We start from the raw sequence: 24,765 nt of genomic DNA on the forward strand, positions 1-24,765 counted from the left end.
ATATTTAAGAGATCTACCTCTCTAGAGATGAGTATTTACAGAGGCTTATGCTCCATCTCCCTTAGCTCGTTCTTTCTTTCAATATTTTCTAGAGCATACATTTAGCAGAATTATATTAAATATTAAAATCATGTCATAAGGGAATGGGGACTAAGTGATAGCAGACATTCATGAGTCAAACTCTGAATAACTACATCTGTTACTCCACAGGTCTTTTAAACACAGCCCTAAAACCTAGGAAAACAGAACTCCAAATTGCCCTCAACTTTTATATTTGACCAGGTCCACAGATTTCTATAAAATGCAAGATTTGAATGGTGCCACAGCATTTTTAAAAATCTGAGAATTCTCAGTCCTTAAATCAAAATTCTCAGAAAGTAGAAATTGTGCCTAAGTAAAATAAGATTCATATTTTGACTTCAACATCAACCTATGTGATCAGCTTCTATTTCACAGTGAAATAAATACAGATTGAGGAAAGAATTTAAAAAGTGAATGCCAGACTCTGTACACTCAGTGGGTTACAGATGTATGAGAGTGGTGGCAGAGAGCCACTCCACTTCCTTCAAGATCCAAAAACATTTGGAAGCAAGCCCCAGAAGGAAAGACGTCTGACAGACATGTTCTCTTTGGGGTTTCCTGCCTCCTTGTTTGCCAAGCTTCCTAGATCCCATTGCTTGTTAATAAAGTTCACCAAAAAGACTTTATGAAATGCTGATTTCATAGAGTGAAACTTATATTGAAGGCGTTTTTATGTAGTCGAAGTTTCCTGACATCTGCATTTCCCTACTTCACAAATCCAAGGAAGCGTGACTTGGAAAGTTAACGAGCATAAGGTGACATTTGATGCGCTTACTATCAGTGGGATATTCAGCCCAAACACTGAATCCAAAACCAGAGACCATGGCTTAGACACTGCAATAGAGAAGCTGCTTCACCCTGAGGGTATTATTATTATACCCGTCAATGTTTCTACTACTTCTTCCATAAAACAGAGTCCTGAGAAGATGCATATTGTACACCGTGTGAATTAACTCAGTAAAAACAGAGATATGGGAAGTGACTGAAAAGCTAGATTCTACCTTCATAGCCAGGAAAGAAAAAAAAAATTAGCACCTGGATTTAAAAATTGACATTAGAGTCCAATATGAAAAATAATACAGTACAGCTAAAACTAACTCTAGTTTACAAAAATAATATTTTTGATACTGCTTTTGCCAATCATAAAGTCCGTTAATTTGGCTGAAAGTACCTGAAGTTTGTACTGTGGCTGCTTGCTGTATTTAACACATAGAAACAATTTAGCTCTATAAATATTTTTAAAAGACCTGAGTATGTAGGTCTCCTGGATAACAGAAAGGTAATAAAATATAGTTTCGTCTCCTGAGAAGATCTCAATCTAGCACTAAAAATATCATGTATTAAATATAGAGATACTTCAATCTTTTCAAACATATTTGGTAGGAAACTACTTCAATGCGGAAGATGGAACTTCCAAGCACTATACAGGGAATGGGGCTGGCAGTGGGGGTGGGTGGGAGGGGTAGATAAGCAAAATACTCATGAGATTCACCACTTGCAAAACATAAGCATCCATCTTCAAATCAAACATAAAACTAAAAAGGCAATTTTTAAGATTAGGGCCTTTAAATTCTTTTTCCATGTAAGAGACAAGAGACCAAATAGAGGATACAGATGTAGGTTGACATGTATATACTCAGACACAGAAATATTCACAACTAAATGAATAACTCTCCATGATTTTATTAATTCTGCCCATAAATCTTCAATCATCTTATTCTGACCAGAAATCTATCCAAATCCCATTTGACCTCAAATCTACGTCCAACACAAAGACTATTATCATCCTCACAGACTCCCCCAGCACTGCATTAAAATGTATTTACAGGTTTATGTTTTTAACCAAGTCACAAAGAAGGAATGCAGTAAAAAGCAGGATTCAAATAAAAAGCAGGATAAAGAAATGAGCTTTCAGGAGACAACAATGAAAAATGAAAATATGGCTGAATAGTGCCATTGGGACAGAAGCTCTAGCGGTTCTATCTCCCCTTCTTGCCCACCATGCTCCTTAGCACCTTGCCAGCACCAGAGAGCCAGAGCACAGCCCTTCCTCTCTCTAAACCAAGGAAGGAAATATCATTTCCTCTTATCAAAATCCTGCTGGGAACAACTCTGGTCCCTTCATCACTATGTAGAAATAGCAGTTTTTGTTTACATTTTGTATTTTTCAGAGAGCCTTCCCACTACTTGGCCTTCCTTTACATTATTGCTAGGCCTTCATATAAAGAAGAAAATCTAAAAATATAAACATCTATAAACTTGAATAATGTTCTCAATTATCTTCACATAAAAGTCTTTATATAAAGTCTGATTTTAGAATGAATGTTTCAGGAGCAAGATCTGCTAACCAAAATTATTTTCTGAAGAACAGAACATAAAATTTGGCCCCAAATTGGTCAGATGTAGAAGAAATGAAACAACACCTGAGTGTTCATTTAGGAATGAATTCTGATCTCTCAGAAAAGGAAGATCATCCAAAGGGGAAGATGGCAAACTTCTGGTAATTTAAACATAACTCCTGCCTGCTGAGTATTATGAATAGGGTATACATTGTTGAAAATATGCCAATGTTGAAAAATGTCCTTGGTTTCTTTAAAGCATCCCCACATAATTGTCCATCAAGAGTAACAAAAATCAAATATCCACTGGCACAGGAGGATAATCTGGATGCCAGAGGCAGCTAAGTATACAATAAAAGAGTCCAAGTCCTGCATTTCTATGTACTTATCTTTTAAGTATAGTCTTGACCAAAGAAAATATTTCCAGAGGTTAAATTCTGTTCACCTGTGTAACAGGCGATTTGCATCTCCCACTTAAACCAACAAGAGAGACCAGCAGGAGAACCCTGGGATTCTATATGTTGCTTTTATTATTAGGCCTTCAAGCAGACTGGACAATCACTTTCAAATCAGAATTTCTGTTAATAACAATATTCCCCAAATATATGATTCTGCTTTCTCTCTCTTACTATGATCTGTTCCATGACAGTGACCCATAAAGTCATGGTTCTGTCTAACCCCTTAGTTGATGAGGAAAAATAAAAAACAAAAATAAAAGTTAAACTTGGAAAGGGATAGGCAAGGAGAGAAGAAAGGGTCAGGGAAAGTTACAGCACAGAGTGAATAAGCATAAAGAAGGCCAAAAGACTTGGAGGAGCTCACAGCTAATGAAAAAAACAAGAACACAGAGTGGGGGAGGGAAGGATGTGAAAGCCAGCTGGAATAAGAGAAAGCAAGAAATACAGGAGCCAACAGAAATCCAAGGACAGAAAGTATTGGAGATTGAAGGGAACAGGAAATTTATTGGAAACCAAGTTGTTTTTCCTTTTGTATCCAATGCAATTCTATTCCAGGCAGAACTCTAGTCTCAACCTCAAAGAGGACAGAAGGGAAGTTGAAACTCATAGGAGTCTTTCCTGGACAGCAGCCAGGAGCTCTGGAAAGATAGACTAGAGAAAACATGATATGACAGCAGACCCTCTGAAAGCAGATACAGGATAGAGGGGTGGCAGTCTCAGCACTGGATTTTCAAAAACAAAGCAAAAAAAAAAAAAATGTAAAAAAAGTGATAGTTTTGCTCCATCTCAGAGCTACTGAATCAGAATTTCTGGTACATTTAATAAACACCTCAAATGATTCTTATCACCAGAAAAGTTGAAGAAACACTGATATATTAGTAAAAATTGGGGGCTCTGAAACTAGAAGCTGCCTGAATTTATTTCTGAGCTCTGCTATTCATTATCTGTGGAACATGAACAAATTATTTTACCTTTCTGCATCCCCATTATTCAGTTTATAAACTGGGTTGTTGGGAGGATTAAATGAGTTACTATACATAAAACAGTTAGGCAGTGTCTAGTACATATTGAACTCTCCACAGTGATAGCTACCGAACCATAAAAGTACTCTGAATAGAGAACTCATACAAAATAATGTATCTTAATTGGTTTAAAAAATAGGAAAAAAGTTATAAAAAGTCTGCATCTTAGATGCAGTATGCATAGGATGAAGTACATGGGAGCGTTCTTCCAAATGGTACAGAGACCAAGCCACAACCATCAGGGTTTCTGCTCTTGGTCTCTGCATTCACATTTCTGGCATTTCTCTTTGGAAATCAACATGTGAACAACCTTGACAAAAAGCTTTCTCTTTTTTTTCTTTTTTCAAAAGCACATAGAAGTCAATTCAAATTAAAGGAGACTCCAAGATATGGAGTCTACATGCTCGAGAGAGAAGGATGCTTTGAAATGCAGTAAATCTAAGACTTAGCTGATACAGAGATACCCAAAGAGAACCACATCCATCACAAGACTGTTGAGGATCAAACACTAGGTAACCCACCTTACTTCACAATCCTGTTTTCTTTAGTCATTTCCCTATATATTATTTCCAACAACCATCTATTTCCTCTATAGAACCTCATGTAGTTCTCTGCCTTTCTAGTTATATAAAGATTCAAGTTCTTTATTTTTCCATTTGGAAACTCAACCTGTAGTCACAAGCTCCATGACATTCACAACCCTTTTCCTGAACATTCCCATCATCTTCTGGCCTTAAATCAAGCCTTGATCACCCTTATGGAAAGCACTGACTGGTAACTCTCTCATGTAGAGGTTGCTCAGTTTTCTATAACCTTGCTTAATGACCAGAAGTACAGATGGCATCTGCAGTTTCTATTACTTCCTGAAAACTGTCACTCTTTATTTGTACAATAATTCTTGCTCCTCTGAGATCCATGTGATTTGGCCATACAGTCCTTTAGCCCTTTCTGAGGACTTATATCCCTTATACATCAAAGCCATTAGAACTTAGTTTGCCATTGTTTTCTTAACCCGAAATTTTGATATTACTCTGCAGTGTACTTAATGTCATGGTGAACCTTCTATCCAATAATCAACTTCCACTGAAATTTACTGAATCTTACTTTAGCTGAGCCATTAATTCACATGGTTATACAAAGGGCTTATTATTGCTTGTGACTGCTCACTGTTTAAGATTCTGACCACAGGGATCCCTGGGTGGCGCAGCGGTTTGGCGCCTGCCTTTGGCCCAGGGCGCGATCCTGGAGACCCAGGATCGAATCCCACGTCGGGCTCCCGGTGCATGGAGCCTGCTTCTCCCTCTGCCTATGTCTCTGCCTCTCTCTCTCTCTCTCTCTGTGACTATCATAAATAATAAATTAAAAAAAAAAAAAAAAAAAAAAAAAAAAAAAAAAAAAAAGATTCTGACCACAAATATTTTCAACTTTCTAACTTTGTTGTGCCCATGACTATAATCTCTGGCTTCATCAGTACTACAAGTCTCTGGAATTCTACTTCCACCTACCTGTCAGATATTTTTTGTTAACAAAGAGAGTCTTGAGAGTGGCAATATACCTAGTAATATGTGGAGGACCCATGGTGTAATAATAATGAAACAGACTTTCTTCAAGATGAATGAGTTCACTCTGTGAAATACATGGTTTGTTCCAAACAAGCATATCAATTTAAATATAAAAAAATACCAAGAAGTACAAATAACCTCAAAAATAAGTATAAAATGGTGAGGCTATTAGATATGGCAGAAAATAAACATATCAATAGTTATACATAATCACATATAATCAAAGGTAAATCCACCTAATTAAGGATAGACACAATCATATAAACATATTAGCTTTTTAGAGACACAATTTAAAATAAAATGACAGAAAAATGGATGTGAACTGTCTTAAAGCACTTATTTTTTTAAAAAAGACAAATAATATGAGCTAAATGTTCAAATTAAGAAAATTAAAATGTAAATTCAGAAAACAGGGAGATACAATTTTTTTTTTCAAAAAATAGAAATCAGTTGCTAGTATGTCATACAAATGCACAAAGATACAAACATACACATATAGGCAAGAGGATCAAGAAACCTACAAAATCCTTTTCAAATAAACTGATAAAATATGTAGACTTCTATAAAGGCTTACAAATCAACAAAAAAAAGAAAGAATGAACCAGTAATGAAATAAGGCAATGTAAAATATTAAAAAGAAAAAGTTAATGACAATAACAAAATTTGTTCACCAACTTCATGTCCGAAAAAAAAAAAAAAACAGATCTGAGATAAACTTCTATCAATAAAGACCAATTATGAAGGGACTATGCATTTAATCATTGCTTCATTCAACAAATTTTACTGAACTATGTCACACGGAAGGAGTAGTTATACTGCCTCTCTAAAGCCAGATTTTGAAATTGAACATAATTTTTCTTATTTTTAAAATATTTTTTTCTCTTTCATAATTTTTATTTATAGTGAAAACCATTGGGATAGTCTGTTTTTCCATGAAGTATCACTTTCTCATGAAGCAGCCAATCTTTTAATTCTGTATTTGAGCTTTAAATTATTACTCCATGCAAACTTTCCATTATAAGATAAATAAGTTCTAAAAATCTAATGTATAGCAAAGTGATGAATACTATATTATATACTTGAAATTTGCTATAAATGTAGATCATAGATATTCTCACCACACACAAAAAAATCATAATTCTGTGATGTGATTCAAGTGTTAGCTAAAGCTAACACGGTATTCACTGTGCAATAATTAAGTGTATCAAATCTGTATACCATAAAATTATACATTATATGTTAATTATATCTTGTAAAGCTGGGAAAATAAATAGTTCCTCTAAACAGTTTGCATATTATCTAGAATGTAACTGTCTCAAAATGTTTGTAATATGCTAAATTAATATTTTAACTAGTTTGTTCAGTGAATTTCTGTGAACAACCAGAAAATCTGGACAAAACATTAATGAAAACTTTTGTTTGACAGCCTTAGAGAGTGGCCAAGGTAGTGAGTACTTAAGTGGCCAATATGCCATGCATAAGAAAAGCAAAATGGTAAGACCCACCCTGCCATGACTTCTTAAAACATCTGCCAATTCTACATCAACAGTTGAGAAGATCATCAGAGCTTCTAGAATTCTTAGGGGCTGTGGAGAAAATACTTTGATTTTTAGGCCCACCTAGGAGGAAACACTCTGGTAAATACCCTAGGCTTTTTAGTTAGAACCCCTGAATAGTGACAAAATAGAAGTAAGGATGAAGAAAAAAGACAAATCCTTACAAATAAAGTAGACCCTGACTCAAATCAGCTAAATATCTGATTGGCTTAAGGTAAGATATGCTTATACTTGCTAAAAGCTAAAGATAACCCTTTCTGCATTTCATACCTGTTAGAATGTTTACTTTCAAAAATCTAAGAAGTGTTAAAAAGGATGGTGTGGGGGGTGGATAACACACCTGTACTATTGGTGGGAATGTAAATTGGTGCAGCCCCTTGGAACAGTATGAAGGGTCCTCTAAAAATTAAAAATAGATCCAGCAATTCTACCTCTAAGTATCCAAAGGAAAGGGAATCACTATATTGAAAAGGTACCTGCAGCTCCATGTTCACTGCAGCATCATTTACAATAGCCAACTTAAGTGTCCATCAATAGATGAATAATAAGATGTAGTATATATACACAGGCTTATTTTTCAGCCATAAAAAAAAAAAATCCTGCAACTTGTGACAAGATGTATAGATATTGAGGGCATTATCCTAAGTGAAATAAGCCAGGCAGAGAAAGACAAATACAGTAAAGTATCATTTATACATGGGATAAAAAAAACTACTCATAGATACAGAGAACAGATTGTTGCCAGAAGTAGGCAGAGGGGCAAACAAGGGGAAATGAGTAAATAGGGGGGAAAAGAATCCTTTATGGAGAAGGCTATTTTGAGGACTTTCAAATTATGTCTATAGTTTTCATTTCAGGTGTTGAACAGACATTCAAAAATCAATAAGCATTCCAAGACAAAAAATATATAAATCAGACCAACTAGAGATACAAACATTGGAGTTATCAGACATGGAACTTAAAATAATTCTAATATTCAAGAATTCATGACAAGATGAAAAATCATGGCAAAGAACAAAAAAATGGCTTTAAAAATTACATAGAAATGCATTAACTCACTTCCGGAGGAGCAAGACGGCGGAAGAGTAGGGTCTCCAAATCACCTGTCTCCACCAAACTACCTAGAAAACCTTCAAATTATCCTGAAAATCTATGAATTCGGCCTGAGATTTAAAGAGAGACCAGCTGGAATGCAACAGTGAGAAGAGTTCGCGCTTCTATCAAGGTAGGAAGACGGGGAAAAAGAAGTAAAGAAACAAAGGCCTCCAAGGGGGAGGGGCCCCGCGAGGAGCCGGGCTGAGGCCGGGGCGAGTGTCCCCAGGACAGGAGAGCCCCGTCCCGGAGGAGCAGGAGCTGCACCGACCTTCCCGGGGGAAAGGGGCTCGCAGGGAGTTGGAGAAGGACCCAGGAGGGAGGGGATGCCCTCGGGCTCCCGGGGACAGTAACAGACACCTGCGCCCGGGAGAGTGCGCCGAGCTCCCTAAGGGCTGCAGCGCGCACGGCGGGACCCGGAGCAGCTCGGGGGGCTCGGGCGGCGGCTTCGCGGAGGGGGCTGCGTGGAGGGGGCTGCGCGGCCCCGGGAGCAGCTGGGCCGGGCTCGGGCAGAGGAAGAGGCTCCGTGCAGAGGGGCCTGCGCGGTTCCAGGAGCAGCTCGGAGGGGCTCGGGCGGCGGCTCCGCGGAGGGGGTTGCGCGGCCTGGGAGCGCGAATCCAACAGCGCAGGCTCCGGAGCACAGGGCGCCGGGACACAGCCCAGGATCCGGCCTCCCCCGGGACAGGCAGAGGCCGGGAGTGCCCAGGACAGCAAGGACGCTCCTGCCCCAGCTGAGCAGATCAGCGGCCCCGCCCCGGAGCCTCCAGGCCCTGCAGACGGAGTTCCTGCCGGAGCTGAATCCAGGTTTCCAGAGCTGCCCCGCCACTGGGGCTGTTCCTCCTGCGGCCTCACGGGGCAAACAACCCCCACTGAGCCCTGCACCAGGCAGGGGCACAGCAGCTCCCCCAACTGCTAACACCTGAAAATCAGCACAACAGGCCCCTCCCCCAGAACACCAGCTAGACGGACAACTTCCAGGAGAAGCCAAGGGACTTAACACAGAATCAGAAGATACTCCCCGGTGGTTCTTTTTGTTGTTGTTGTTGTTGTTGTTGTTTTGTTTTTTGTTTTGTTTTGTTTTGTTTTGCTTTTTGATTTGTTTCCTCCCCCACCCCCCCTTTTTTTTCTCCTTTCTTTTTCTTTCTCTTTTTCTTCTTTTTTTTTCTTTCGTTTTTTTTTTTCTCTTCCCTTTTTTTTCTCTTTCTCTTTTCTTTCCTTCTTTCTCTCCTCTCTTTTTCTCTTTTTCCCAATACAACTTGCTTTTGGCCACTCTGCACTGAGCAAAATGACTAGAAGGAAAACCTCACCTCAAAAGAAAGAATCCGAAACAGTCCTCTCTCCCACAGAGTTACAAAATCTGGATTACAATTCAATGTCAGAAAGCCAATTCAGAAGCACTATTATACAGCTACTGGTGGCTCTAGAAAAAAGTATAAAGGACTCAAGAGACTTCATGACTGCAGAATTTAGAGCTAATCAGGCAGAAATTAAAAATCAATTGAATGAGATGCAATCCAAACTAGAAGTCCTAACGACGAGGGTTAACGAGGTGGAAGAACGAGTGAGTGACATAGAAGACAAGTTGATAGCAAAGAGGGAAACTGAGGAAAAAAGAGACAAACAATTAAAAGACCATGAAGATAGATTAAGGGAAATAAACGACAGCCTGAGGAAGAAAAACCTACGTTTAATTGGGGTTCCCGAGGGCGCCGAAAGGGCCAGAGGGCCAGAATATGTATTTGAACAAATTCTAGCTGAAAACTTTCCTAATCTGGGAAGGGAAACAGGCATTCAGATCCAGGAAATAGAGAGATCCCCCCCTAAAATCAATAAAAACCGTTCAACACCTCGACATTTAATTGTGAAGCTTGCAAATTCCAAAGATAAGGAGAAGATCCTTAAAGCAGCAAGAGACAAGAAATCCCTGACTTTTATGGGGAGGAGTATTAGGGTAACAGCAGACCTCTCCACAGAGACCTGGCAGGCCAGAAAGGGCTGGCAGGATATATTCAGGGTCCTAAATGAGAAGAACATGCAACCAAGAATACTTTATCCAGCAAGGCTCTCATTCAAAATGGAAGGAGAGATAAAGAGCTTCCAAGACAGGCAGCAACTAAAAGAATATGTGACCTCCAAACCAGCTCTGCAAGAAATTTTAAGGGGGACTCTTAAAATTCCCCTTTAAGAAGAAGTTCAGTGGAACAGTCCACAAAAACAAAGACTGAATAGATATCATGATGACACTAAACTCATATCTCTCAATAGTAACTCTGAATGTGAACGGGCTTAATGACCCCATCAAAAGGCGCAGGGTTTCAGACTGGATAAAAAAGCAGGACCCATCTATTTGCTGTCTACAAGAGACTCATTTTAGACAGAAGGACACCTACAGCCTGAAAATAAAAGGTTGGAGAACCATTTACCATTCGAATGGTCCTCAAAAGAAAGCAGGGGTAGCCATCCTTATATCAGATAAACTAAAATTTACCCCAAAGACTGTAGTGAGAGATGAAGAGGGACACCATATCATACTTAAAGGATCTATTCAACAAGAGGACTTAACAATCCTCAATATATATGCTCCGAATGTGGGAGCTGCCAAATATATAAATCAATTATTAACCAAAGTGAAGAAATACTTAGATAATAATACACTTATACTTGGTGACTTCAATCTAGCTCTTTCTATACTCGATAGGTCTTCTAAGCACAACATCTCCAAAGAAACGAGAGCTTTAAATGATACACTGGACCAGATGGATTTCACAGATATCTACAGAACTTTACATCCAAACTCAACTGAATACACATTCTTCTCAAGCGCACATGGAACTTTCTCCAGAATAGACCACATATTGGGACACAAATCGGGTCTGAATCGATACCAAAAGATTGGGATTGTCCCCTGCATATTCTCGGACCATAATGCCTTGAAATTAGAACTAAATCACAACAAGAAGTTTGGAAGGACCTCAAACACGTGGAGGTTAAGGACCATCCTGCTAAAAGATAAAAGGGTCAACCAGGAAATTAAGGAAGAATTAAAAAGATTCATGGAAACTAATGAGAATGAAGATACAACCATTCAAAATCTTTGGGATGCAGCAAAAGCAGTCCTAAGGGGAAAATACATCGCAATACAAGCATCCATTCAAAAACTGGAAAGAACTCAAATACAAAAGCTAACCTTACACATAAAGGAGCTAGAGAAAAAACAGCAAATAGATCCTACACCCAAGAGAAGAAGGGAGTTAATAAAGATTCGAGCAGAACTCAACGAAATCGAGACCAGAAGAACTGTGGAACAGATCAACAGAACCAGGAGTTGGTTCTTTGAAAGAATTAATAAGATAGATAAACCATTAGCCAGCCTTATTAAAAAGAAGAGAGAGAAGACTCAAATTAATAAAATCATGAATGAGAAAGGAGAGATCACTACCAACACCAAGGAAATACAAACGATTTTAAAAACATATTATGAACAGCTATACGCCAATAAATTAGGCAATCTAGAAGAAATGGACGCATTCCTGGAAAGCCACAAACTACCAAAACTGGAACAGGAAGAAATAGAAAACCTGAACAGGCCAATAACCAGGGAGGAAATTGAAGCAGTCATCAAAAACCTCCCAAGACACAAGAGTCCAGGGCCAGATGGCTTCCCAGGGGAATTTTATCAAACGTTTAAAGAAGAAATCATACCTATTCTCCTAAAGCTGTTTGGAAAGATAGAAAGAGATGGAGTACTTCCAAATTCGTTCTATGAAGCCAGCATCACCTTAATTCCAAAGCCAGACAAAGACCCCACCAAAAAGGAGAATTACAGACCAATATCCCTGATGAACACGGATGCAAAAATTCTCAACAAGATACTGGCCAATAGGATCCAACAGTACATTAAGAAAATTATTCACCATGACCAAGTAGGATTTATCCCTGGGACACAAGGCTGGTTCAACACCCGTAAAACAATCAATCTGATTCATCATATCAGCAAGAGAAAAACCAAGAACCATATGATCCTCTCATTGGATGCAGAGAAAGCATTTGACAAAATACAGCATCCATTCCTGATCAAAACTCTTCAGAGTGTAGGGATAGAGGGAACATTCCTCGACATCTTAAAAGCCATCTATGAAAAGCCCACAGCAAATATCATTCTCAATGGGGAAGCACTAGGAGCCTTTCCCCTAAGATCAGGAACAAGACAGGGATGTCCACTCTCACCACTGCTGTTCAACATAGTACTAGAAGTCCTAGCCTCAGCAATCAGACAACAAAAAGACATTAAAGGCATTCAAATTGGCAAAGAAGAAGTCAAACTCTCCCTCTTCGCCGATGACATGATACTCTACATAGAAAACCCAAAAGTCTCCACCCCAAGATTGCTAGAACTCATACAGCAATTCGGTAGTGTGGCAGGATACAAAATCAATGCCCAGAAGTCAGTGGCATTTCTATACACTAACAATGAGACTGAAGAAAGAGAAATTAAGGAGTCAATCCCATTTACAATTGCACCCAAAAGCATAAGATACCTAGGAATAAACCTAACCAAAGATGTAAAGGATCTATACCCTCAAAACTATAGAACACTTCTGAAAGAAATTGAGGAAGACACAAAGAGATGGAAAAATATTCCATGCTCATGGATTGGCAGAATTAATATTGTGAAAATGTCAATGTTACCCAGGGCAATATACACGTTTAATGCAATCCCTATCAAAATACCATGGACTTTCTTCAGAGAGTTAGAACAAATTATTTTAAGATTTGTGTGGAATCAGAAAAGACCCCGAATAGCCGGGGGAATTTTAAAAAAGAAAACCATATCTGGGGGCATCACAATGCCAGATTTCAGGTTGTACTACAAAGCTGTGGTCATCAAGACAGTGTGGTACTGGCACAAAAACAGACACATAGATCAGTGGAACAGAATAGAGAATCCAGAAGTGGACCCTGAACTTTATGGGCAACTAATATTCGATAAAGGAGGAAAGACTATCCATTGGAAGAAAGACAGTCTCTTCAATAAATGGTGCTGGGAAAATTGGACATCCACATGCAGAAGAATGAAACTAGATCACTCTCTTTCACCATACACCAAGATAAACTCAAAATGGATGAAAGATCTAAATGTGAGACAAGATTCCATCAAAATCCTAGAGAAGAACACAGGCAACACCCTTTTTGAACTCGGCCATAGTAACTTCTTGCAAGATACATCCACAAAGGCAAAAGAAACAAAAGCAAAAATGAACTATTGGGACTTCATCAAGATAAGAAGCTTTTGCACAGCAAAGGATACAGTCAACAAAACTCAAAGACAACCTACAGAATGGGAGAAGATATTTGCAAATGACGTATCAGATAAAGGGCTAGTTTCCAAGATCTATAAAGAACTTATTAAACTCAACACCAAAGAAACAAACAATCCAATCATGAAATGGGCAAAAGACATGAACAGAAATCTCACAGAGGAAGACATAGACATGGCCAACATGCATATGAGAAAATGTTCTGCATCACTTGCCATCAGGGAAATACAAATCAAAACTACAGTGAGATACCACCTCACACCAGTGAGAATGGGGAAAATTAAGAAGGCAGGAAACAACAAATGTTGGAGAGGATGCGGAGAAAAGGGAACCCTCTTACACTGTTGGTGGGAATGTGAACTGGTGCAGCCACTCTGGAAAACTGTGTGGAGGTTCCTCAAAGACTTAAAAATAGACCTGCCCTACGACCCAGCAATTGCACTGTTGGGGATTTACCCCAAAGATACAAATGCAGTAAAACGCCGGGACACCTGCACCCCGATGTTTATAGCAGCAATGGCCACGATAGCCAAACTGTGGAAGGAGCCTCGGTGTCCAACGAAAGATGAATGGATAAAGAAGATGTGGTTTATGTATACAATGGAATATTACTCAGCTATTAGAAATGACAAATACCCACCTTTGCTTCAACGTGGATGGAACTGGAGGGTATTATGCTGAGTGAAGTAAGTCAGTCGGAGAAGGACAAACATTATATGTTCTCATTCATTTGGGGAATATAAATAATAATGAAAGGGAATATAAGGGAAGGGAGAAGAAATGTGTGGGAAATATCAGAAAGGGAGACAGAACGTAAAGACTGCTAACTCTGGGAAACGAACTAGGGGTGGTAGAAGGGGAGGAGGGCGGGGGGTGGGAGTGAATGGGTGACGGGCACTGGGTGTTATTCTGTATGTTAGTAAATTGAACACCAATAAAAAATAAATTAAAAAAAAAAAAAAAGAAATGCATTAACTCAAAAATATAAAATGAAACACAATAAATTAGATTAACAGCAAATTACAACTGAAGAGAGAATTAGTGAAATGGAATACAAGTGAGAAGAAAATATTCAGACTGATGGAGAAAAAATATGAAAAACACAAAAATGAGTGTAAGAAATAGATGGAGCATAGGAAAAGTTCTAAGATTTTTCAAATTATAAATTCAAATGGAGAGATTAAGAGAGAAAGAAGCAATACTTATGGAGAAATGGTTGAAATTTTTCCAAAACCTATGAAAACCAATAAAGCATCAAGCCATAGATCCGAAAAATGCTACAAACTATTGGCAAATGCAAAGATAGTTAAATCTAGATACATCATAGTCATACTCCTGGAAACCAAAGACAAAGAGAAGACTCATTACCATTAAAGAGGCAAAAATAAGACCAATGCTTCATTGTCTCTTGCTTCCATTGTATCTATTGAGAAATCTATATTTTGTGCTGTTGTCATGCATTTTAATTCCTTATATGGAATGTATATCTATGGTCAATATTAACTTATATTTATGCTTATTATATGTATATATGTATCAAAATCAATGTAATTTCAAACAAAACTGAAAAATCATCAGATTTTCCCTAAAGAATATAGTAAAAGAACTACTAGCTGAAGGACAAGAATTTCAGATGGAAAAATGGAGATAAAGGAATGAAGAGCAAAGAAATATATTCTAAACATAAAAAGTATATTAACTGTATACATACATATTACAAATATAACAAAATTAACATATACAATATAAAAAGTAGAAGTCAGTAATGAGGCTTAAATACTATATTTGTATGTTTAATAAGTTGCAAAAGTACCAATTTACATATTTTAATAAGTCCAGGTCATATGTTGACATCTTAGAGATAACAACCAAGAGTGCAGTAAAAATGGTATATAATTAACAAGCTATGGCAGGGGAGAAGTGAATAATAAAAATATGCCATAAAAGGAGTAAAAGTGGAGGAGAATAATAGAGAAAAAAGTACACTTGAGACAAATTAAAAAAAAAAAAAAAAGTGAGATGGTACCTTGGTTCTTTTCTAAAAATTCCTCCCCAGTCATCCTATTTAGTAAATGTACTAACAACTGCATAACTGTAAACTAAAAAGTATATAGTCACATTATCCTCTTATTAAATTTATGCAGAAATATATTTAGGTTAGATTCCTGAGAACTTTTAACATCAATACTTTTTTTGAATCGTATTTTTTCTGAGGGCAAATATAACTTAAAGGACAGGATATAGTGTACTATAATTTTAATGTCCATTTATAATTTTGCTTTTATACATCACTGCATTTAAAATATTATTTGATTTAGAATTTAGACCCTGGAGAATTTTATTGTCACAACAGGGTATTAATATATGAAAAAAAAAATTAGCTATTGCCTAAACAGCACTTGGAAATCAAAAAGAGATTGCTTAAAAAAAAAAAAAAAAAAGAGATTGCTTTACTAGTTACCTTACATTTAATCAAAATCTTAAACATACCAATTAAACCAGCTTCTTCATATGCATTAGAAGAGACAAATGGAAAATACAATAGGCTTAAAAGATAGCTTGAACTATAGGATGATCATCAATTTTAACCTCCTGCAAAAAAAAAAAAAAATGAAATCTTCTGCAAAATCAGTGTTATTAGCAAAAAATTAGAGACTTAAAGAATTTAATCAGTGGAGCTGTAGTACTGTACACCTTGTATTCACACTGATCCATTGTGTATTGGATAATAAATTGTTAAACTTCAAATACATGAATATTTACATATACACATGCCCATATTTATTTTTCAACCTAATCATTTATCAGGGATACATTATTACCTCACCTGTAGACTAAAATTTTAAGATATAGCCAGGATATTGCCTACACAAACTCACACAATGAAGTGGTAGCAGAAAAAGATCTAAGTTTCCAATCTTCCATTATCTCGCACAGGATTCTTTCAAAATGTAATATTGTATCTTCCCCAATGGTTACCAAATTGTTTCAAATCCCAGGGGTCCTTCTCATGATTCTTTCTGCCAGATTTTACAGTAATTGGTTAAGCACCATGCTATCTCATCACCCCCCCCCCAAAAAAAACTATTTTTAGCTCTTCTTCCCATCAAAGCCTGACTAGCTCCTGTGAGATGAAAAGGTAAGAGAGTTGACAATATCCATCTTCTATCACTAAGACCAAACTGTATTGATCTCAAGTATTCATTCTCATCACATTAGGATTCATTTAACTACTATTTATTATTGTACCACAATGTACCAATCACTAATTTGGCAAATGCTTCAAAGAATTTCATGGTCCCATAAACAGCAGATAAACAGTAGTTAATTCGTTCATTCAGAAAGTATTTACTGGCCATGAAAAACTAACCAGACATTCTGTTAGTTGCTAAGAATGGTAGATCTCTCCCTTACTTTTATGATGCTTAGATTCTGGTAGAGAACTACACAACAGATAATCACAAATATAAATATATAATTCATATTATATATAATGAATTGTTCATTGAGCCGTTTAGGAAACAGGAGTTGCTTGCCTTAAGAGTCTAGGAAAGATTTTTATGAGAAAGTAACATTTGTGTTGAGATCCACAGGGTGAACAGAAGTTAATTCGTTAAAAAATAATCTTCCCAGCAGAGGGGAAAACAAAGAGAAAGAAGAAACATTACAAAGAATTCAAAGAGGGCCACTGTGGCAAGCAAGAATAAGAAAATATCTTAAGTTGATGTTGCAGAGAAATGCAGTAAATACACCCTTTGAAGCTTCAGAGACACATTGAAACCTTTGGTATTCATTCCTGAAAGTAATGGAAATGAGTACAAAGCTGTAAAGTGAGGGGGAGAGGGGGAACACGGCAGGGATCCATTCAAAATACAGACTATCTCCCAACTAATTATATAACCCTGGGTTGAAGGACTCCAATTGTTTAGTAGTCCACAAGAGACAGTACCATTTTAAAATTGGCAGTAGCAATAAAGTTGGAGAAATTGATGGATTTGAGAGAAATTCAAGAGGTAAAATTGCAGAACTTAGTGACACTTTGGATGAAATTAAATGAAAATAGGAAATGAAGAGCTGCTGCCTCCTGAGGAGCTCCTGCCTTGTGGCATATAGAACTGGACAGATTGTGATGGTATTCCTCTGACAAGAAATACTGGAGAAGGTGTGGAGTTGAAGGAAGGAGAAAGCGAATCCAATTTTGAAAATGTTGAGTTTGAATTGCTTTTGAAATATCCAAAGTGATAATGTCCAGTGAGCAGCTGAATGATAAAACTGGAGCCTAAGAGGGAGATAGGAATATAAACCCAGAGAACGCATATATATAAATAGCAACTGAAACCCTGAGTGTGGATAGGAAGTCACAAGGAACCTGGTCATTAACCAGACAGGGATAGGCCACTGAGTCAGTCTGGTTCCAGACCAAGGAGCCAGAGAGGTACGGCTTAAAGCAGTTACAGGTGTTGTTTAATGGAAGCCAAGGAAGACCAATTTCAATGAGTCAATGTCAGAAGTCAATGATACAGAGTTCAAATAAGACAAGATATAAAAAATTACCATTCAACAAGATTGGGACTGAGACAGAATTATGCATAAAATGCCATGGAAGCACAGAAATGTGGGCATTAACTCTGGGTAGGGCAGAGTTGGTAAAAAGAAGTGACATTTAAGCCGTGTTTGAAAAATGAGTAAGAGTTTCCCAGGCAAAGAAGTCAGGGGATAAAATGGCAATATTTAGTGAAGGAATAGCTATTTCTCACACTCCTAGTCATTTTTTATTACTTTGCTTCCACATCTTAACAGGGCAGACATCCTCACATAGCAGCCTAGCTTCCATCAATGCCCTCACAGTCCAAAAATCAGAATATGAGAGAGAGAAAAACAATGTTAATACAGCAACATCATGGAGTCTCAGAGTTAGGGAATAAAAAGAGGATTCCTGATTCTATAACAAACTATGAAAAAAAAAAAGTTGTAAGAGCAAAAAGTCAAATTAGAATGTAGAAAAATTAAATAGACATGTGAACATATGAGAACTTTCCCTCTCATGCGTTCTCAGCAACAGGCTTTGAGCCAGATGACCATGGCTATCTTTTAAGTAATGAGAAACAATGTATTTTTAAGATTTTATTTATTTACTCATGAGAGCCATAGAGATAAAGAGGCAGAGACACAGGCACAGGGAGAAGCAGGCTCCCTGTGGGGAGCCCCATGAGGAACTCCATCCCAGGACCCAGGATCACGCCCTGAGCCAAAAGGAGAGGCTCAAACCACTGAGCCACCCACGCGTCCTGCAGTGTATCTTCTGACTGGTTTTGAAAGAATCCACAAATGCTGAATTCTGATTTGCAGAACAAAGATCACAATTTCACACGTTCATAAACTGAGAATACACTAAATGTAAAACTACAGGAAAAAGGATACCTAGTATTAAAATAGTTGACTTAAAGCCACGTAGTCAAATTATGTTCACCCACTGAAATAGTAAAACTAACACAAGTCATTATTCTGCTCACGAGATGAATCACGGATAAACATTTTGCATCCAGCAAAAATAAAAAGAGTCCAACCCCTAGACTGCCCCTTCCTTTTTCCATGCTTTAATGTTCACATAACAATAACCACTGTTCCTATTTGGCGAAATTTTTAATTCTGAGCTCTTTTAAAGGAAAAGCAAATTTCTTTTTTCATTTACCTGCCATTGGTTTGAGATGCATTAAGCTGCAAACACGTAGACAATTAAGTTGCCTATTGTCTTAAAATGGGATTTCAGGAATCACACGGGAATAAATTTTGGTTCGAAATTGCTGTTCCTTACAATCTTTCCCCCCAAGCTTGTTCAAGTGCGTCGAAGCATAAATGCATTAGGAATAATTAAGGATATGCTAGATAATTTCACCCTACGATGTCTTCCTAGCCTTATACATTGGCGTCACGCCTTTTCCTGCCACCCATTGTCCTCTTTGTCACACGGTACAGGGAGGATAAAATAAAGATAATAAAGGCACTATCCCTGGAGGAATGGCTACAGTTAGGCATGGAGTATAATGCAGCCCCTCCAAGAGAAAAGCAGAAGAACCCGTTTCCTCTAGGCGTCCTGCAAAAGGCTGTCACAGGTAGAGATTCTGCTGGGTCTGAGCTATGGAGGCGGGTCTACGTGTTCACGGCACAGAGATGATGGGGAACCTTTTACCAGGTGAGGCCTAGCCAGACAGAAGTGCTGCAGGGAGGGCCCTGGGGTGCGGTGGATGACATAACCGGGAGAGAGCAGCCGGCTGTGCGCAAAAGGATGGGGACGCCCTGGGCCGCGAGGTGGTACCTGCGCAGTGTCGAGCGCCCCAGCCACTGAATCCCCGATCCAGAGATGCTCCCGGAGAAGCTGCTGGTAGCTGAGGCAGTGCTTCACCGCAGATGGCACATTCCCCATGGCGCGGCCCGCGACCGCAGGCGGGAGCCGGGAGGAGAGGGACGCGGAGCGAGCTGCGCCGGCCCGGAGCGCGCCCCTCCGGGCGCAGGCGGCGAGCACCAGCCCCGCTCCGCGCACTGCGTCGGCGCCGACAGGGTGGGGAGCGGGCGGCGGCGGCGGCGGCGGCGGCTGCGGCGGCGGCGGCCGCGCCCGGGCAGGGAGCGCGGGGAGCACCTGCGGCGCCCGGAACGCGGAGAAGCGGAACGGAGCCCACGGACGCCCAGGTGTGGCGCCTCTCCCTCGCTGCGCCGGGCGTGCGGGGCGATCCGCACACGCCCCACTGACCGGCTTCTCACCTGGTTCAGAGCCTAAGCGAGAAAGAGGGTGCAAATAAAAGGAAGGGCGCATGCGTTTCTGTGCCGGTGAGTCTGCTCCTTTCCAGCTGCAGGATTTCGTGCTTAGTGTAGGGTTTGTCCAGCGTTGGACTCACTCGCGTAGGTGATTGATGACGATCAGCTCGATTTTAAACCGTCTTGAGCCCGTCTGCAAGGGTAAAATACAGCTCTAACAAAGAGGAAAATAAATATAGAGAGTGCTGCAATGGCAGAGATGTCACAGATAACTTGGTGTCAGTAAGTCGGTACTACAGGTTAAGCACTGAACTGGAATTGAGTTGCTTAAGAGATGCCCGACTCAAAATTGTTGAAGCCCTAAAAAAAGGCTAAATTCATTGGAACTAAAAGTGCTACATAAATCCTTAGGGTATTAGAAGAGGAGTGATCTTTGGTGTGGAGGGGATTGGGAAGATGGCCCTGGAACAGACCTTTTCCCTACCTCCTCTCCTTCACAGGCATATTTACATCACCTGGACCCACTCTAAAACTTCTCAGAGTGGGTGCAGCAGCTTGCAACTGAAAAGATATTCATCAAGAAGAGTCTTGAGCAGCCAAGCATGCATGGCCAGGCATACCAGTCAGCTCTACTGGTCCCTGCAGCAAATAGAAATCAGAAGCTGGCTGATGTTGCACAACCAGATGAAAGGATCCAAAGATTATCTTGTAAAACATAGTACAAACATACTTAGAAGTAATTTAACACTCAGATTAAGGAAGCAATCATTACTACTTGGGAGACTGGTGAGACTTCCATTTGCCATAGAAACAAAGCAGTTAAGGACAGAAAAAGGCAAAGAAGGGGGGAGATATCATATAGATCCTTAGTGGAACAGCACTGGAAAGGACAAAGAGGATAAGGGGATCATAGATCTCACAGCTTTGACCAAGGAGCGTTAACTTGGAAAACGTGTCCTGAGCCCTACCAAAGTGAAGTCATGCAATTATTGGATGTCTTTAAAACTCCTAAAGCACACACACAAAATCCCAATTATGATTTACCTGAAAGTGACTATTTTATAGGTGTGTATTCCTAGGGTTAAATCCACTCTGTTTTGTTTTTAGCAGAGCTCGACTGTTAATTATTTTTCCTCCACAACTGTAATGCATTCAGGTGGCACCAATGCCTATTACTTTTTTTTTCCCCTCCCTGCTGTAATACTCTAACAGAGAACAGAGTTTTTGAAAGAATTTAAAAGGACCGATTGGAACGACAGTAAACAAGGTAATCTTCAGAATGGAGTCAGTCCTTCAAAACTTGAAATAGTTTTGACAATTCATAGTGAAGCCTAAACTTTTGAAGAATATGACTTCTAAGCCAGATACTGTATGTTCCTTTGCTATGAAAAACACCTAGAAGTGAACTTTACTGCTTAATAGTTTGCTAAATAGGAAAGTTCTTCAGAAAATGTCATTTCCCAATTAGTTCACCATAGTAATATAGTGTTTTGTTTTTTCAGAAAAGCCTTATAAAAAGGAAAATATTTGTTGACACAGGCTTACTTAATGCCTTTCATATGGAAAAAGCTGTATCAAAAATTTAAACTATAATTCCTGTAACTACCAAAGTCATTAGCACTAATAAGGACTAAATATCTTAAGAATGTTTAATCTATCAAATGAAAGGGAGGGAAAATAGATGGGCTTTTGCTAGAAGGTAAGGTTTGATGTTAAAGTTAATTATAAATGCTGAAAATTTAATGTTGAGTTAGCGTGCATTTTTCTTTTCATGATCAGAATGAAATTTCAATATGTATTCCTGTTAATGCAAATTAAGAAAGCTCTAAATGAAATGAGAATAGATACAACACATCCCTGTGGTGGCAATGTAGCTCTTTCTACCCCTGTATGCAAGCTAAGAAACTTGGCTTCATCAGAGCAGCATAGGAAATACTTGTTAAAAATCACCGTGTGTGTGGCATATTATGATCTGCACTCTGTTCTATCATTATGCATCAGGACTGAGCTATTTCTCTTTCATTGTATTTCAATCATTCAAATATAAGAAGATACAAAAAATCATTGTAAATTAAAAGGAATTAAATTTCCTGTTGTCTTCAGTGAATATAAGTAACTTTTCATTCAAAACCTTCACATGGTCTTAAAAAAAAAAAAAAAGAAAGAAAGAAAAGAAAAGAAAGGACACCTGGGTGGCTCAGCGGTTGAGGGTCTGCATTTGGCTCAGGGCATGATCCCTGTCCTGGGATAGAGTCCCTCATCAGGCTCCCTGCCTGAGCCTGCTTCTCCCTCTGCCTAAGTCTCTGCATCTCTCTCTGTGAATCTCATGAATAAATAAATAAAATCTTAAAAAAAAAAAAAAAGAAAGAATAGAAAACCTTCACATGGAACGCCTGGGTGGCTCAACTGTTGAGTATCTGCCTTCAGCTCAGGGTGTGATCCCGGGGTTCAGGATCGAGTCCCACATCAGGCTCCATGCAGGTCCCTGCTTCTCCCTCTGCCTATGTCTCTGCCTCTCTCTCTGTATCTCTCATGAATAAATAAATAAAATCTTAAAAAAAAAAAAAAAAAAAAACCTTCACGTGTACCTGTCTTTCCTGAATTGTTCTTGACTCCCTTCCCTCCTTAAGCTCCTACCAAAATTCCAGTCTCCCAAAAAGAGAAGTTAACTGCCATCTTGGACCTATTGTCTCTCTCTGCTCTCCTATTGACTTCTCTCTGCCACATTTCTCTTTGAAAGGCACCACCGTAGCACAGTGAGGGAGACCCCAAGAGCTGGTTTTAGAATACCTGAGATGGTAGCCTGGTTCCACCAGTTGCAAACTGAATGGTCTTCAGCAAGCTCTTTAGCCTCTGTTTCTTTATGTGTAGGGGGATTATGATAAAGTTTCCTACCTGACAGAGCCATTGTAAAGATTAAATGAGCTAGAATATAAAAAGTGATCAACACTTGGTCTCTGGCACATAGTAGGCACCCAATAAAATTTAGCTATTACTACCACAGTGCTCTTGTTTTGTTTTATTTTGTATTCAAAGATCACACTGTACAGCCTGAGCAATTTTTTAAAATATGTACCTGATCAATATTTCTAAGCTTAAAATTCTTAGAGATTTCTTATAACCTTTGCAGAGAAGTTTATTAAAATGAGACACTCAGTTTTTCTTGAAGATAGTTATTCCAATCTCATCTCCTACTGGTTTTCCAAACTTCTTCTTAACTCCACAGGTATCAAAGTATTTGCAGTTCTTAAAATTTCAGGGCTCTCCCATGCTGTACTATCATTTGCATCTTGTTCCATAATACACACACTTCGGGAAATACAAAAGATACTTGAAGATATCAATGAAATCAGCCATCAGTCTAATGCAAGAAATATTTTAACATTTTCTCTCAAAGAGAAAATAAATTTTTCCTACCTTGGCTTCTTATTCTGCCCTTTTCATACAACATTGAATTAAATTCTTTCAAACTATGATGCTAATGGCTATGTGATATCTATATATACATATATATGATCAAAATAATAATCTTCTACAGTAAAGTCTTATATTTATTTTTGAAAGGGAAATAGCTAGAATATGATAGAATGTGTAAATAATTGTCTAATTAATCTTCCAAAAACAGTGCAGCAATAGAAATCTAGGATGCTGTATTTCTGTCAATTTCTTTTTTTAATATTTTATTTATTTATTCATGAGAGACACGCAGAGAGAGAGAGAGAAAGAGAGAGAGGCAGAGACACAGGCAGAGGGAGAAGCAGGCTCCATGCAGGGAACCCCTTGTGGGACTCAATCTCAGGGCTCCAGGATCGTGCCCTGGATTGAAGGCACAAGCTCAACCACTGAACCTCCCAGGCATCCCTAATTTCTATTTATGTTTTTAAACAAAATTGGTTTCATGTATACAGTGTTTACTCATATGGTTAGTAATTTACTATTATAAGTTTATCCTTGGTGAAGGCTTTTTTTTTTTTTTTTTAAGATTTCATTTATTTAGGAGAGAGAGCACAAGCAGGGGGAGTGGCAGAAAGAGAGGGGGTGGGGAAGCAGGCTCTCTGCTGAGCTGGGAGCCCAATGTGGGGCTCATGGGACTTGATACCAAGACCCTGGGATTATGATCTAACCTACGGCAGATACTTAACCAACTGAGCCACCCAGGCATCCCAAGCCTTTTTTTCGCTCCCTATGGGAATCCTGTATAGGCTATTAGTACATCCCAAAAGGATGGCTACACTTTGGCTTGGTTGGGGTTTCCAATAAGTTTGGTGTACAGCTCTAGGATTTATTTTTTGTTTTTGTTAGTATCTTAGCTTAATATCCACAAGGATATTATGAACCTGGAACTTAAAAGCACGCACAATGGAATTTGGCTTCAGTTTTCGTGCAGGGATTTCATTTCCCACTCACATAGTCAGGTGAGCCTTTTCCATCTTGTATACATGGAACTGCCTTTGGAGACCAAATGACTCATGACCTTGGTTCCATTAGCTCCTTTTCTCAGATGGTCACTGGATATCCCATTCCCATGTGATAAGAGCCCCAGCCTCTGGCTATAAAGACCTGTACACTCTTGTGGGCTTCTTG

At 38.8% G+C, this 24,765-nt stretch overlaps 1 protein-coding gene across 7 annotated transcripts in view; it reads right to left on the reverse strand.

The window, feature by feature from the left end:
• The window catches only part of HMGCLL1 (3-hydroxymethyl-3-methylglutaryl-CoA lyase like 1), a 205,208-nt gene extending 185,239 nt beyond the window's left edge, over nt 1–19,969 (reverse strand). For 2 of the 7 annotated variants that reach the window (XM_025419080.3, XM_049092198.1), the window contains exon 1: nt 19,745–19,965. In XM_025419080.3, coding sequence (XP_025274865.1) covers nt 19,745–19,852 — 108 coding nt within the window. In that variant the 5' untranslated portion in view covers nt 19,853–19,965. Of the gene's footprint in view, nt 1–19,744 lie in introns of all 7 variants that reach the window. The other 5 variants (XM_025419082.3, XM_025419078.3, XM_025419081.3 and 2 more) reach the window with 3 other exon arrangements.
• Between the last annotated feature and the right edge of the window lie 4,796 nt (nt 19,970–24,765).

Source organism: Canis lupus, chromosome 12 (genome assembly GCF_003254725.2).
Source record: "Canis lupus dingo isolate Sandy chromosome 12, ASM325472v2, whole genome shotgun sequence".
In the NCBI taxonomy this organism is placed as follows: domain Eukaryota; kingdom Metazoa; phylum Chordata; class Mammalia; order Carnivora; family Canidae; genus Canis; species Canis lupus.